This window comes from Nannobrachium achirus (assembly GCF_963921795.1).
Source record: "Nannobrachium achirus genome assembly, chromosome: 10".
NCBI classification, from domain to species: domain Eukaryota; kingdom Metazoa; phylum Chordata; class Actinopteri; order Myctophiformes; family Myctophidae; genus Nannobrachium; species Nannobrachium achirus.
In genome coordinates, this window is record NC_137819.1 from 38,077,637 (window position 1) to 38,091,687 (window position 14,051).

General features: G+C 42.1%; 3 protein-coding genes across 3 annotated transcripts in view; 1 reads left to right on the forward strand and 2 right to left on the reverse strand.

The window, feature by feature from the left end:
* Positions 1 to 1,759: 1,759 nt before the first annotated feature.
* psmb8a (proteasome 20S subunit beta 8A) lies at positions 1,760 to 6,575 on the reverse strand. The gene is made up of 6 exons (XM_080734907.1): positions 6,137 to 6,575; positions 5,093 to 5,237; positions 4,158 to 4,269; positions 3,646 to 3,775; positions 2,891 to 3,095; positions 1,760 to 2,243 (listed from the first exon to the last, which is right to left on the reverse strand). Exons 1-6 carry the CDS (start codon positions 6,281 to 6,283, stop codon positions 2,155 to 2,157), a joined length of 828 nt encoding a protein of 275 aa, XP_080591033.1. The 5' UTR covers positions 6,284 to 6,575; the 3' UTR covers positions 1,760 to 2,154.
* A 658-nt stretch (positions 6,576 to 7,233) lies between these two features.
* On the reverse strand, positions 7,234 to 10,789 carry LOC308292462 (proteasome subunit beta type-7-like). The gene is made up of 8 exons (XM_080734797.1): positions 10,669 to 10,789; positions 10,272 to 10,359; positions 9,706 to 9,803; positions 9,109 to 9,249; positions 8,430 to 8,545; positions 8,250 to 8,308; positions 7,680 to 7,831; positions 7,234 to 7,488 (listed from the first exon to the last, which is right to left on the reverse strand). The coding sequence occupies exons 1-8, from the start codon at positions 10,728 to 10,730 to the stop codon at positions 7,377 to 7,379; spliced, it is 828 nt and encodes a 275-aa protein (XP_080590923.1). The 5' UTR covers positions 10,731 to 10,789; the 3' UTR covers positions 7,234 to 7,376.
* A 63-nt stretch (positions 10,790 to 10,852) lies between these two features.
* psmb12 (proteasome 20S subunit beta 12) overlaps positions 10,853 to 14,051 on the forward strand; it is a 4,236-nt gene continuing 1,037 nt past the window's right edge. Inside the window, exons 1-4 of the mRNA XM_080734537.1 lie at positions 10,853 to 10,912; positions 11,419 to 11,489; positions 12,264 to 12,395; positions 12,996 to 13,125. Coding sequence (XP_080590663.1) covers positions 10,865 to 10,912; positions 11,419 to 11,489; positions 12,264 to 12,395; positions 12,996 to 13,125 — 381 coding nt within the window. The 5' untranslated portion in view covers positions 10,853 to 10,864. The remainder of the gene's footprint in view (positions 10,913 to 11,418; positions 11,490 to 12,263; positions 12,396 to 12,995; positions 13,126 to 14,051) is intronic.

A 14,051-nucleotide genomic window follows, 5' to 3' on the forward strand; every position in this document is an offset into this window, starting at 1 on the left:
GGACGGACGGACAGGGGCGAAAACATACTCTCCCCCTGCCTTCGGCTGGTGGAGACAATAAATTGTGTAAAATGATGGTCACCCTGTTCACAACTAACATTCATTTCACAACAGAGTTGAAGTGAAAGTTTGGAAGTCAGCTGCCACTGTGTTGGTTAAATGAAGACAATAGAGTGATCTATTGTACACGAGAGTAGATTAATCTTTAAAAGCATCATGTTATGTTTTATAGCTATTGTTCCTATTATGAACAGAGGCAGTATGACATTGGTCTCCACTCCTTTTATACAATTGAATCCATGTCTTTGTAAACCTGCAGATGTGGTGGTGTATCTGTTGTGGGTCAAATGTGAGATGTTCCCTTTAGGCAGAACATTCTGGCAACCAGAAAGTGAAACCATGCACATAGGACTATATCTATTCCAATACATTTAACACATACACTCCACCTGATACATCTTATTGTTCAGAATAATATTATTTCCATTATACATTCTGACTACTTCTGTGAGTTTGTGGTATATATATTTATTTTCTTTTTTGCAGACCTAAATGCTCTGCTGCAGGACAAATGTCCCACTAGCAAAGGAAAACAATTGACTTGAGTGTTATTACTTGTATAACTGTTATTACCTCAGTCTAACTAATGTCCATACTGATCAGGTCAGTTTCCCTGTATTTGTGGATCAGGATCTATTAAAAACTCTTGTCTACATTCAGGCCCAGGCTGTGACTGTGGTATTCCCCTGGGCAAAAACCTGTTACACTGAATCCTTCCTGGCAACAGCTGATGTCACAGATGTTCCATTTAGTATTTTCTGTTGTTTTTAGCTACTTACTTAATAAGAGGAAGAATTATTAAAAAGCACAATAATTAATAATCTGGTATTACTATACTACAGTATATTCAAACATTCACTTCAACATCCATAGATATCAGACTGAAATTGTGTGAATTGAGATACATTTCCTTAAGGGAAAACCTATTCAGCCGAGTTCTGCTTGGTAACTGATGACTGATCACCTTTCGGCGGTAACTGTACAGTATGTTTCATTGTCACTCTATTTCTCCTTACATATAAAGGAGATTCATAATAATTGTAATACTTTAATAATTTAAAGTGCTTTACAAGAGAAAATATAAAAACCAGTATAAACAAAATCAATCACTAAGGTGATTCAGGACTAAAATATGATTTGTAAATAAATACTGTAGGCTACCCATGCTCACTTTGTGCTGGTCAGTACAACATTTGACCCCCTCAAAAGGTGTCTACTGAAAATACATCAAACCGGTTCAGAGAGCATTTACGCCAGTTATTGGCAGAGGTAGAGCAGATAACACTTGACATGCCTATACCTGTCCTGTTTGACAGTCACATTCACATTTATGTCAAGCACACAACTTTAACACACCACAGTTTTTAATGATTGATTCTTAAACAATCAATTTAACATGTAAAGATGCCACTGTTCTTTGTTATATTTTAATTTACCAATTACATATTTCTTGAATATAATGAATATAATCTGTTTCCTTCCCTTGAAATGAAAAGGAACAAAGACAACCAAAAAACCTTTAAACCTTTTCATTGTTTTGCTTTACCTTAGAATCCTATCAATTTGATAAACAGCCTCAGCCATAAACCTCTGCTCAGTATGGGTCATAACCGATATAAAAAAACAATAACGATATCACGACAGGACAGAGAGGTGACTTGAATAAACAGCCTTTATTTAGAGTTGTGTGTTGAATTGGTGAGGAACTGATTACAAAATGTAACTGATAACAATACAATATGTAAACCAACAGTCCACGGAGCTGAGATGGCATCAGTGAAAGGGACATACAGTACAGGAGGAAAACACTGCTGGATTTGATTCTAAGCCAGGTGAGTGTAAGACTGGTTCCAGAGACAGAGCTCTTATACATCCATGCAACTGCAACCATACCAACACTGCATCACACTGTGGTTTGAGGCTTATTCGTCCCATGTACACTCACTCTTAGGTGATGTCACTTAGAACAGTGGTGCTCAACCTTTTCAGGCCGACCCCCCAAAATAATCATATCACACTTATGTTGGTTTGTTTACTGTTGAGTGAGAAAACAATGTTGCACCGACCCACAGGTTGAGAACCAGAACCACTGGCTCAGAACATGCCCTTCCTGTATTCGTGGATCAGATCTGACACGTCCTCCTTGCACACCTTTATCCAGCCATCCTCCTGCATGTGGTACACTGAAACACACACATACATGGATCAGAGATAGTATGGCCAGCATTCCATTAACAATATTTCACATTTAGCAGATTTAACAGTTGAACATTATTTGGACCCCACGGTCCATTTGGTTCCATTTGTACACATTTGTACATGTGGGTGAAAATAAATGGTTTGAGAAGCACTGTACTAGTAGTCTCGTGTGGCCCATTCTCTTGAGACAGAGTAGTAAAAGGGACAAGTGGGCGGTCCCTTTTCTTGACGATGGCTAGCCAGATTGCGCATAGCCAGACTGTTGACTCCCACGACTTGCAAATGCTCCCGTCATACAGTCTGGGGCAATGGAAATCTGATATCCGGTTTGAGAAGCGATAAAGCGGATGTGAAGCCAGCTTCCGATACTCGCCGTTCGGGTTAGGGTTAGGGTTAGCATTTGGAGATTGTGGAATAGTTATCTGGCTACGCGAGACTACTGTACTAGTGGACTCCCAATGAGCCATAGTGTCAAACCTGGAGACTGACATTCAGTAATTGGGTCTTACAGTATGATCAAAATAACAACATTATAATGTTATGTAAAAAAAAAAACTAAATCTAAAATAAGCCACAGACAAGATCAAGTGTTGCCACAGACACATTGGTATGTGTACGGAGTCATACTCACTGTTGACCACTCCTCCAGAGTAGGCGTCGCGGTGCGTGGCGTGCGTGATGCCCCGGCGGCCCAGTTCATACGCTTCCTCCACGGTCATGTCCTCGCGGTAGCCACTGTCCACCACGCCATAAGCGAAGCTACTGCCGCAGCCGGTGGAGAACATGTTACCAGAGAGGCGGGTGCCATTATCATCTACATAGTACAGTCCAGGACCCTGGAGGATGGAAGAAACTCATTGTGTTATTACTCTAGCTCAAATCCTTATTATTATTAAGTTATAGTTTCATAGTAGTTTATAGTGACAACTGTGCTATGAAATAGATGTGAACTTCTTCACAGGTCTGACAGCTCATCCGCACTGCACGCGATGCGACACGAGCGATGAAATCTCATTAAAATACCGGTACATTTGTTTCAATGAGGACGTCCTGACCTACCGTGAGCGACGTCGCGGCACGACACAACGTCGTCCACCCCTCCTGTTTTTCTCTCTTTTCGCGCCGATGTCCATAGAGGTGGCCAACGCTCCATATGCAGCCAGTATTTCGCAGGACGTCGCTCGCTCGCATGCAGTGCGGATGAGGTGTGACATTGTTCACTTGCTGTATTGATGTTTTTAATAATTAACCAGGTGTTATGGAATCATGTTTAGATGGAGAATAACCAAAGTTATCGATGCAGATATCACTGTACAGTGCACACATATCCTCCAACTCTCTCTCTCACACACACATAAGCACACACGCACGCATCCACGCACGCACCTGTTTGTCCCATCCACAGATCATGCTGCCCATGGACAGGCCCATGCCTCTGTAACCCAGCATCATGTTGGACAGCAGCTTGGAAGCAGCAGCCACTGAGATCCTGTGGTGGTTCCTCAGCTTGTACAGCCTGCAAGTCAAGACAACATCGTACTGTAATCAATCACTTCACCAGTCATTTACTCAGTTCAGCAGCTACTCAATCTATCCATCATCTAATAACTAATCTCTCATCTGGCACTAAGAAGAATGTATTCATTCATTTATTTAATTCATTTATTATTTTTATTACAACAATACAATTTACTGTATGTGTATGTGAGAATAAACACCTCGAACCTTGAAGGCCATGCAGTCAGTCAGTCAGTCAGTCAGTCAGTCAGTCAGTCAGAGAGACAGACAGACAAACAGACGGGCATATGGACAGACAGACACAGGTTCCACAGCCAGACATAGGCTAGTCCTTGGCTAGTTGTCTCTATTAATACTGACTGACAGACAGAAAGACAGACCTGCATTCCTTGGCCAGCAGTCTCTCCCAGTACTGACAGTCCGCAGCGCTGCCTGACATGGTTCCAAGGAGGTAGGGGTTTATCTCTATCACCTTGTTGGCCTCCTTCGATGCTGCAGAAAAACAGGACACATAGGACAAATAAACAGGCATGGAATGCTATTATTGTGATATTTATTACCATACCATATTACATACCGGTATGGAACTTTACATACTATGAACTTATAGCATCCCTATTCAGGGGGCGACAATTCTCTGAAAGATCACAACATTGTGAGCTTGTAGATTGCCTATTTTCAGCTAATTTATTTATTCTACAGCGAGAACAGGAGGGGGCCTATAGCACCTTGGGGAAACTCTGGTCAAGTATATATTGGGTTTAACTTAGTGGTTAGACTAGCATTCTCAAGTTGTTTTAGGGCAGTGGTTCTCAACCTGTGGGTTGGAACCCCCAGGGGGATCCCCACATGATTTTAGGGATGTCCCCAGATGACAGTGAAGTGACAATTTAAGGACTTTTAAGACCTTTTTAATGCCTCAAAAAATAAAGAAAGAAAAGAAAAAGACAATTACTGCCTCAAAGGTAATCAACAAACTATACTAATTTATAAAAACTGGTCAAACATTGGCCAAATAGTAAAATAATATACAGAGCCAAAATAAACAGAAAATATCTGATCTACAAGCTCACAACGCCTCACAACGCAGGGCGTTGTGAGCTCGTATATAATCTATTTTCACAATATTTATCTGTGGAATGGTGTCAAACTAAATGTATTGCCTCATCTGTTAACTTGTACAATTTCAACTGCTGGTCACGATGGGGTGGGGGGTCCGCAGTTCAAATATCATTTACCACTGTGTTAGGGGGGCACCAGTGTTGTTCTCATTTACACTTGGACTAAATGGAGTTGTGATGGTGTCGTTAGTTACCTATGTAGCTGCCAGCTGAGGCTCTGGAATCCACAGCCACGATGACCCCGTGTCTGAACTTGAAGGCCAGGGTGGTGGTCCCATGGTTAAGGTCTATAGACACCCCACCGTCATGGTTACAGCAGGACTTGAGGAACACAGACGGCTAAATGATGGAGAGGGAAAACAATGGGATTGATGAGGGGTCAGGCACATTATCCTTCGCATGACAAATGTGTGTGTGTGTGTGTGTGTGTGTGTGTGTGTGTGTGTGTGTGTGTGTGTGTGTGTGTGTGTGTGTGTGTGTGTGTGTGTGTGTGCTCGCGCGCGTATGTGTGCGCGCGCGTATGTGTGCATGCGTGTGTTGCGTGTGTGGGGATAGGCAATTAGGCATGCTGCATTACAAAAGATTGCAAAGTCTATTTATTAATAGGATGTATTGATTGTACACTGGGAGACCAGATGGGTCATGGGACCTGAATAAGGGAATACAAGGACCAAAACAAAGTGAGCCCAGGAGAAAACTGGAGGAAACTGGCAGACACTTGAGAAGACTGGGCAGTGTGGGCACTAAACCAAAGTATGAATGGAGATGCACTGAGTGTGTGCTCATAAAATAAGATTAATCTGCAAGAAATGTCCAACAATGGGGAAAATATGTATAACTGGAATTTGAGCCTTGAGTGGTTACATCCGAAGGTTGTGGGGTGGCAATGCCATGGGACCCCTCACCCCAAAGTATGCCTCAGTGTCAACTAGTGCCCTCTCTCCAAATGTCCCTGCTGGCCCTGGCTGGCTAGTGAGTGAGAGAGCCATATGGGTAGGCAGATTACTGCGTTTATCTTCTAACCTATTTGATGACCATAATAACATGATAATCGCTGATATTGGAGAAAATATGATGTTTTAATCATCAGACGCTGACATGCGCCACGCGCACTGCAACCAAGCACGCGTAAAATAAAAAGCGTCGGATCTGACCGAGCCTTCACGCTTGGAACCATAAACCATTAAACGGGGGTATATTTCAGAATATTGTTGCCAAGTTTGCCAAATGATACTCACATCCACACCCACAGGAACAGCAAACTCTGGAGTTTTGCTGCCAAAGCTGTAGTGATTGGAACGGTCGATTAGATGTCTGTGTCCTCCTGTCCCAAGGAGCTGTCCACGAAGCTCTGGCTTATAGCCGCTTACATCTAAAAGCGCCATAATTTAGACTAATGTGAAAACCATAAAATAATAGTAGGCTAATTATCAATGGAAAATGAGAAACTAACACAACTACGACCGTCTTGACAATGGGAGTAAAGAATCGGGCTGTAATTTCCTCGACTAGCCTACTATTCGAAAGTGAAAGGGTTTGGGACTTTCCACAATAAATAGGCCTACATGGGAAAATTAAACAACAAACAAAGTCCCGTCGTGCATTGCGCAGAGAAGGTGTGCGGGGTGATCTACAAGCTCACAACCGTTGCATTTGCGAAGCGACGTGAGCTTGTTATGAGCTTGTATGTCTGCTGTTCTCCGGAAGTGTCCCACTCCCACAGATAATTCTGATAATTCTACTGTAAATTATCGCGGAAACAGGTGGATATATAAAATTAAAACCCGTTTTAGCCAATAGGAGAGCCTAGTTTCTTTCGTCATCAGTTTATAAGCAGACATCAACCACACAGTTTTTGGACATGTTTATTTGTCCTGTCCAACAGCTGTGATAAGCTGTGTAGGCCTATATTTAGGCCTAATGTGCTTTATCAAACAGTGTATTATTTTATAGTTTACTGTAGCATAATCCATCTCTGTTTTTAGTATAGTATGGTATATTTGACTGTCATTAAATGTTTAAATGAATTGAGTAGGCTAGACCCCAATGGAAACAAGCCATAGGCTTTCTTGGAAAAGTCATTCTAGCAGACCTTGTATTGTAGGCTGCTTCCCTGTACCTGTCTCTGCAAACTGTGTATTCAATCAATCAATCAATCAATCAAGCATATAGGTCTAGACAAGAGACTAATATCTGATGTAACATTTAGGTTATCACTAAATAGTTACAAAATATGAACAGAAACACACAGACACAGAGTTGTAATATTCGGTTTTAATATTACAAAAAGTATTGACATTCTCCCAATGGTGGCAGCCCCCAACCCTGTTAACATATTGCCCTACTGCAGGGTTAAATAATTGCCTTTGGTTGCAGCAGTAGTGAATTAAACCTTCAGTGATGGCTCAATACAGTTTACAAAATACATTTACAATATGGCTCATCCATCCATTGGGGATGTAGTCAGTGTAGTGTGCCTCAAGCTGTATCCATCCGCTGTACAGTCTCCTCCACCACCTCCAGCTTTAGAGGGACAACTTTCTCTGTCAAAACTGGTGTTGTGCCACGAGAGTACTTGTATTTCCTTTGTCTGAGGAGGACAGAGAGAAAGAAAGAGAGAGAGAGAGAGAGAGAAAGAGAAGAGAGAGAAAGGTCAATTGATTGATTGACGCAAAATTACATACTGTAGAATGATTAACTCTCGTCTTGGATGAGAGATGTGGACATAATGAAAAAGAACGTGGTCAGTCCATTAAGTGAACAGTGAACACCAACACCAACCTCTTGTCCATGTACTCAGACTCCTGGTAAGGCCTGATGTAGTCCACGCCTGTCCTGGTGATGACACAGAGGTCTATGTTGTTGCCTGAACCCAGGTCGTTCATGACGCCCGCATGGACAGCATCACGCACCAACTCTTTAGCTTCTTCCAGCTGGGGGAGGGGTGACATGTACGAGAGAAAAAGAGGGAGAGAGAAGACATAGCAAGGGAGAGATGATGGGAGACAAAAGAAAGTGAGCAAGGAGAAAAAGAGATGAAGAGACGCAGTGCAGCAGATATAGAGACAGGGGGTGAATAAAAAAAAGAATAAAGGAAAGAAAGAGGGCAAAAACTGAGTTTTTAATTTTATTGTAATATATACCTTGATGCTTGTAACCAAATGAGGTGTTGATAGTTCTAACCATGTTTCAGTAGTAAAGCAGATTCTGTGAATGTACTATGAATGTGTATCTGCACAGGGGGTCCGGGACCCCTAGGGGGTCCTCAGAGTTACTACAGGGGGGCCACCACACCATTGTGGTAGGATTGATTTTCTTGCCCCTGGTATCTGTTCATATGATGTGGCCCACCTCCATATCAGCCTTGAACCGAGCCTCCAGAATCCCAAGAGCTGCCAGATCTCCAGATCCTGCATGCATAAACACACACATTACACAGTTTAATGTTCTGTCTTCACAGTAATGAATGCTACCATATCGTCTGGTATACATACAGACATATACATAAAAGGACAGTGTCATAACATGTACCCATGGTGAGGTAAGACTCTTTAGTCACACTCCCAAAAGGCCCCACTGTATACAGATGGTTCCCTGTGCAGTCAACCCCTCCTAGGATGAGACTGGCTCCGATCTGACCCCGGTACCTGAGGACCAGAGAGACAAACAGGAAACATTATACACATTCACCTGTTTTCAGCCTCACTGTTTACAAAGGGGACTGCCCCATAGGTCGAACCGTTGGATCGAACAGTGTCGGCAGGTATAATCACCCGCGAGCGTCACGGTTACTGAGGTTAGGTTTAGGGTTAGAGTTAGAGTTTGGTGGTCGATCCAAAGGGTGTTCGACCTAATGACATGTTACCTTTACAAAGGCAACAGTCCGCCATTCCGAAACACCGCTATTCCGAAGCAGGGTTAGGGTTAGGTTTAGGGTTAGGGTTAGGGTTAGGGGTAGGGTTAGGGGTAGGGTTAGGGTTAGGGTTAGGGTTAGGGTAAGGGTTAGGGTTAGGGTTAGGGTTAGGGTTAGGGGTAGGGTTAGGGTTAGAAGTCAACGTTCTGAATAGCGGTGTTTCGGAATGGCGGGGTGTAACCCTTTACAAATAGACCTATTATATGTATCGTTAATTGCATTGATGTGTGCGCACACACTTATTTACATGAATATGCTCTGTCACTGAACATGCCATGCATGCATGCATGCACACACCTGTACAACATGTCCTGTAGTATGTTGACAGCCATGACAAGGCGTGGATTTCTCCCACTGTTGAGGGAGAAGATGGTGAGGTTGGAAGACAACAGGTCTGTGGTCTTCTCAGTGTCAGCTGCCGTGCCTGCTCCACAACAACTGGGAGAGAGAGAGAGAGAGAGAGAGAGAGAGACACACACAGAGAGACACACAGAGAGAGAGAGACAGTTGGTCTGGAGGTGATGTTTGTGAGCAGGGGTGTCGCACCTAATTCTGTGACCTGGGTACTTTAACTATTGAGAAATAGTAGATATACAAGCTCACAGCGTGAGCTTGTATATCTGCTATTTTTCAATAGCTAAAGTATAAAATAATTAAGGCCCCTCCACCTTGGGCCCTAGTAACTCAGTCCCACTCCCCCCTCCCCCCCTTGTGACGCCCCTGTTTGTGAGAATGGGTTAAAAGAGAGAGAAGGTGGAGAGGAAAGAGGTGTGTAAGGTAAATTACAGATAGATATTAGACATTAGCTTCGTGCAGGAGCTAATAGGACATGTTTAATGTTGTATAATCACATTAACATTAGTCGATGGCGGTCTTAACTCTAATTGATCTTACTATATATTGGGAGCGATGTAATGGATCTTGGCGCACATCTTGTCAGCTACCACTTCACTGGAGGTGGCTCTGGTGTCTGCTCCCAACACCACCCCATCCTAAAGGACACGGACGGAGCACGGATGCAGGTCAACTTAGTGAACATTACTTTAAGAAGTCATGTGAATAAACCATTTAGGTGAGAAAGAGTTTTAGAAATCACCAATAACCATCATGGTGCCCTTGAGCATGGCAATGAATCCCCAACTGCTTCAGTTGTGACATCATGTGTAGCCATAAATGAGAAGCAGTGCTGAAGCTAAAAGTCCATCAAAACAACAAAAGGCTAAAGGTCAGTGGTTACTAGACTCTCATTGTGGTCATGTGGCTCCCTATAGCAGGGGTTCTCAACCTTTTCAGTCCACGAACCCCCAAAATACTCATATTTGAACTGGGGACCAGGGCTAAGATACACTGCCTTTGAGCAAAACACTGAAACCTTCACCTGCTCACTCATGTCATGTTGTTAAAGTCAGTTTGGATTATTAATCACTTTCATAGGCAGAATATCCAACTAGCCTACTTGCCTTGAACACCAATCCTACTATAGTGGTCCCTGTTTTTAGAGGTTTGGGGATCTGTCCTCCATCAAGGAGACCCTCCAGAGCAGCGTTTCTAGAAGAGCAGGAGAGGTTAATAGGGGAGGAGAGTAGGCTATAGGATATCAGTGTAGGCTATGGCTGCAAAAACTGAACAATACGCAGATTTTAACAGGTCAACAAAATGCTTAAATCTATAGTTGTATTATTTATAATCTGACTTCAAATGAAAAGTTAGTAGGCGCTTTAGCGTCTATTCATTTCACGCTTTCGTTCTCGATCCTGTTCAACACAACAGCAGTCAGCAGCAGACATTTGATTAGCTTTTTCCCAAGGCTGCTATGCTGAATCTTGCTAAAAAAAAAACACGCAATCAAAACCTTACCTTGATGCGTTCTCGAAATTAAATCCCGACGGTGGGGTTTCAAATGTATAACTTAAAGCCATATTGATACAGTAGTAGGCTAGATGGTTCACTTCACCCCACTTGACAGACTGCGCACAGCGTCTACAGTGCGCTTGATGTCGCCTGTGTCCACTTTTACTTTCTTTCTTCAGGAGTTGCGACTCGCGAGTGAAACATGGAGAAACACTATACGGACTCACGGGATAAAGGAGTCAGCACAGGGGTAAGTAAATATTCATCGAAAGTGTCACATGGACATTAATGTATCTGTTTAGTTTACGACATCAATTTTGGTTCAAATGCAGAAGGACATTGATCGAGGTAACTTGATCGATCCCTGCATAATTAACGGTCGATGTTTAATTAAATTACCAATTCATAGCAGCTGCATTTCAAGGGAATGTTCAAGTTTTATAGGCCAATATCTGTAGGCAAACTTTTTCCTGTACATTTTAAGAAACGTCAAACGTGTATACATTTCCTACTTTCGTTATTCATCTCAAACCCTTGGCTGCTGTAAATGTCTTTGGACTACAATCCCCAGGATTCATAGATATAAACCAGTTGCTCATAAAATGTCTCCAATGGAAATAAAGAAACAAGTAGGCCTAAAGCAGTTCAGAAGTTCAGCTGATAATCATACTGTAACCTGTGTAAGTAGTAGGCTATGCGAAATGACTAAAGTAAATACAAATATGTCTTTAATTACTCTCCACTATTCTGCCACAGACAACCATCCTGGCGGTGACTTTTGATGGAGGTGTTGTCGTTGGTTCAGACTCCAGAGCCTCTATTGGAGGGTGAGGACGTTGTGATAATAAATAGCCTACAAGCCTTTTTTATATTAATCTTTGTTGTTTTTATTTTATTTTATACCCATACATAGATTGACAAATCACCAGACATTCTTCTACTCCTCAAATCAACAGCAAGTCATTTGTGTGTGTGTGTGTGTGTGTGTGTGTGTGTGTGTGTGTGTGTGTGTGTGTGTGTGTGCGCGTGCGTGCGTGCGTGAGTGCGTGCGTGCGTGCGTGCGTGCATGTGTGTGTGTTTGTGTGTGTGTGTGTGTGAGACTATAGCCTCTGCCTGATGACCTAAAACACAAGTCTAATATCTCACCAGTCAAGGGGGTACTCTCCTTTTGGCTAGTGGTTAAGATATTGGCTTTCCACTAGAGTTCTTCACGGACCTGAAAATTAAGGCCCGGCCCTAACTGGGCCCTAACTGGGCAGGCCAGAGGCCCTAACCGGCCCTAGTTATCATACATTTTAGGTGTCTATAACAGAGTAATAGAAATAAAATAATAAAAAAATATATTTTCTTTTTTCAGTGAGCCCGAGGCCCTACCCGGCCCTACTAATTAGCATACATTTTAGGCCCTACCCTAAATGTCGGTCGGGTTCGGGTACGGTCGGGTTCGGGCAGAATTTGAGAACTATATTTTCCATGCAGGAGACCCGGGTTTGAATCCCGGGCGTTACATGTAGAGTACACACTGGAGGAATCCCCATATGACTCCATCACTGCTGGACACGATAGGGACATCTGAATTGTCTCCCTCTGTCTCCCATCAGGTCGTACGTATCATCTAAGACCATCAACAAGCTGGTCCAGGTCCATGACAAAATATTCTGCTGCATGGCCGGCTCACTGGCAGACGCACAGGCTGTCATCAAGGCTGCTAAGTTCCACCTGTCATTCCACAGGTATACCAGTAGGTCTACATATGAACGCACACACAATTAATCCCACATACAGTGGTGGAAAAACTACTCAAATGTTTTACTTAAATAAAAGTATCAATAAGATAGAAATACTCTGTTGCAAGTGAAGTCCGCAATTCAAAATGCACTAAAAGTAAAAAAAAAAGATTGGCATCAAAATGTACTTAGAGTACCAAAAGTAAAAGTACTCATTATTATGCAGAATTTCAAATTTTTAAACGTATACAAATATTGTGTCACGTTTTGACGCATTGTGAGCTTGTAGATCGGCTATTTTCAAATGACCGAATTGTATATATAGGGCTGAAGTGGGTAATGCATGTTTTGTAATAATAATGAAAAGTAAGTAACTAGTAACTAAAGTTTCAAATAAATGTAGTAGAGTAAAAGTACAATATCTGGATCTGAGAAGTAGTGGAGTAAAAGTATTTGAAATTGGAAATACTCAAGTAAAATACAAATACCTCAAAATTGTACATAAGTACAGTACTTAAGTTAATGCACTTAGTTACTTTACACCACTGCCCAGTGCCCACATGCATGCATCCATCCATACTCATACAGTGAGCACTACCTCCACAGTGTACAGATGGAGAGCCCTCCCCTGGTGATGGCTGCAGCCTCCGTGTTGAAGGAGCTGTGTTACAAAAACAAGGAAGAGCTCCAGGCCGGCTTCATCACAGCAGGCTGGGACAGAAAGAAAGGACCACAGGTTGGTTCTGTTATAGGAAGAGAAATACATAGATAGATAAGTTTATTATAATGATTATACCACTGTTTCATTATTAATATTTATGATTATAATGTTATTAACAGCTGCTGGTGGCTGTCATAATGCATGATCAGAACCAAATCTTAATGGTCCATTTGCTCTGTCCACAGTCATTGGTGTTTTAGTGTCGCTGTCCATGGTACTTATGTCCCTCCATTCCTGGAACTGTGATTCAGGGGTCACTCTATGCAGCCAGGACATTTGATTTGTTTCTACAGTCTGTACTTTTTACTGTCCTGTTGTGGATGTGAACTGGTTGGAGACAAGCACAGTTTGACACCGTGGCTCACATGATTAAAGTACGGAGCATGATGTGGAGATTCAGTGGGTGCATGTCAACTATCTAAAGTAGACGACAATCCCCTCGCACATGGGTTCTCAACATGGATTTGTCCAGGTATCCTAAGGGTTCCTCAAGGGGGGTTCCAAATGGTCCCTTATTATAGGGCTGTAACTCTGAGAGTGCACAATTCTAATGTACAATCTTAGAGTTATGAAATTAAAAGGTTTGAGAACTATACTGTCCTAGAATACGTTAATATGTTTGTTTCTTTCAATAAAGATGTTATGAACTACTAATTATTTTCCATTGCTAATTCACTGATTAAAATGTGCTACAGACAGGAAACAACAGCTGTGTGAGTGAACAGCAGTTACATCACTACTTGATGAGAGAGAAGTAACAGAAAATATTTGAAAAATATGGAAAAAGAAAAAAGATTTGGACAGTTATACCAATTGATGAATGTGTAAAGATGATCAGAAGAAAATAATGTATATATTCCGTGCAGTATGGATTTATGAAAGACAATTTGACTTGTAATAATATAATAATTATTATTATTAGCCATAAAATGTCAGAACTA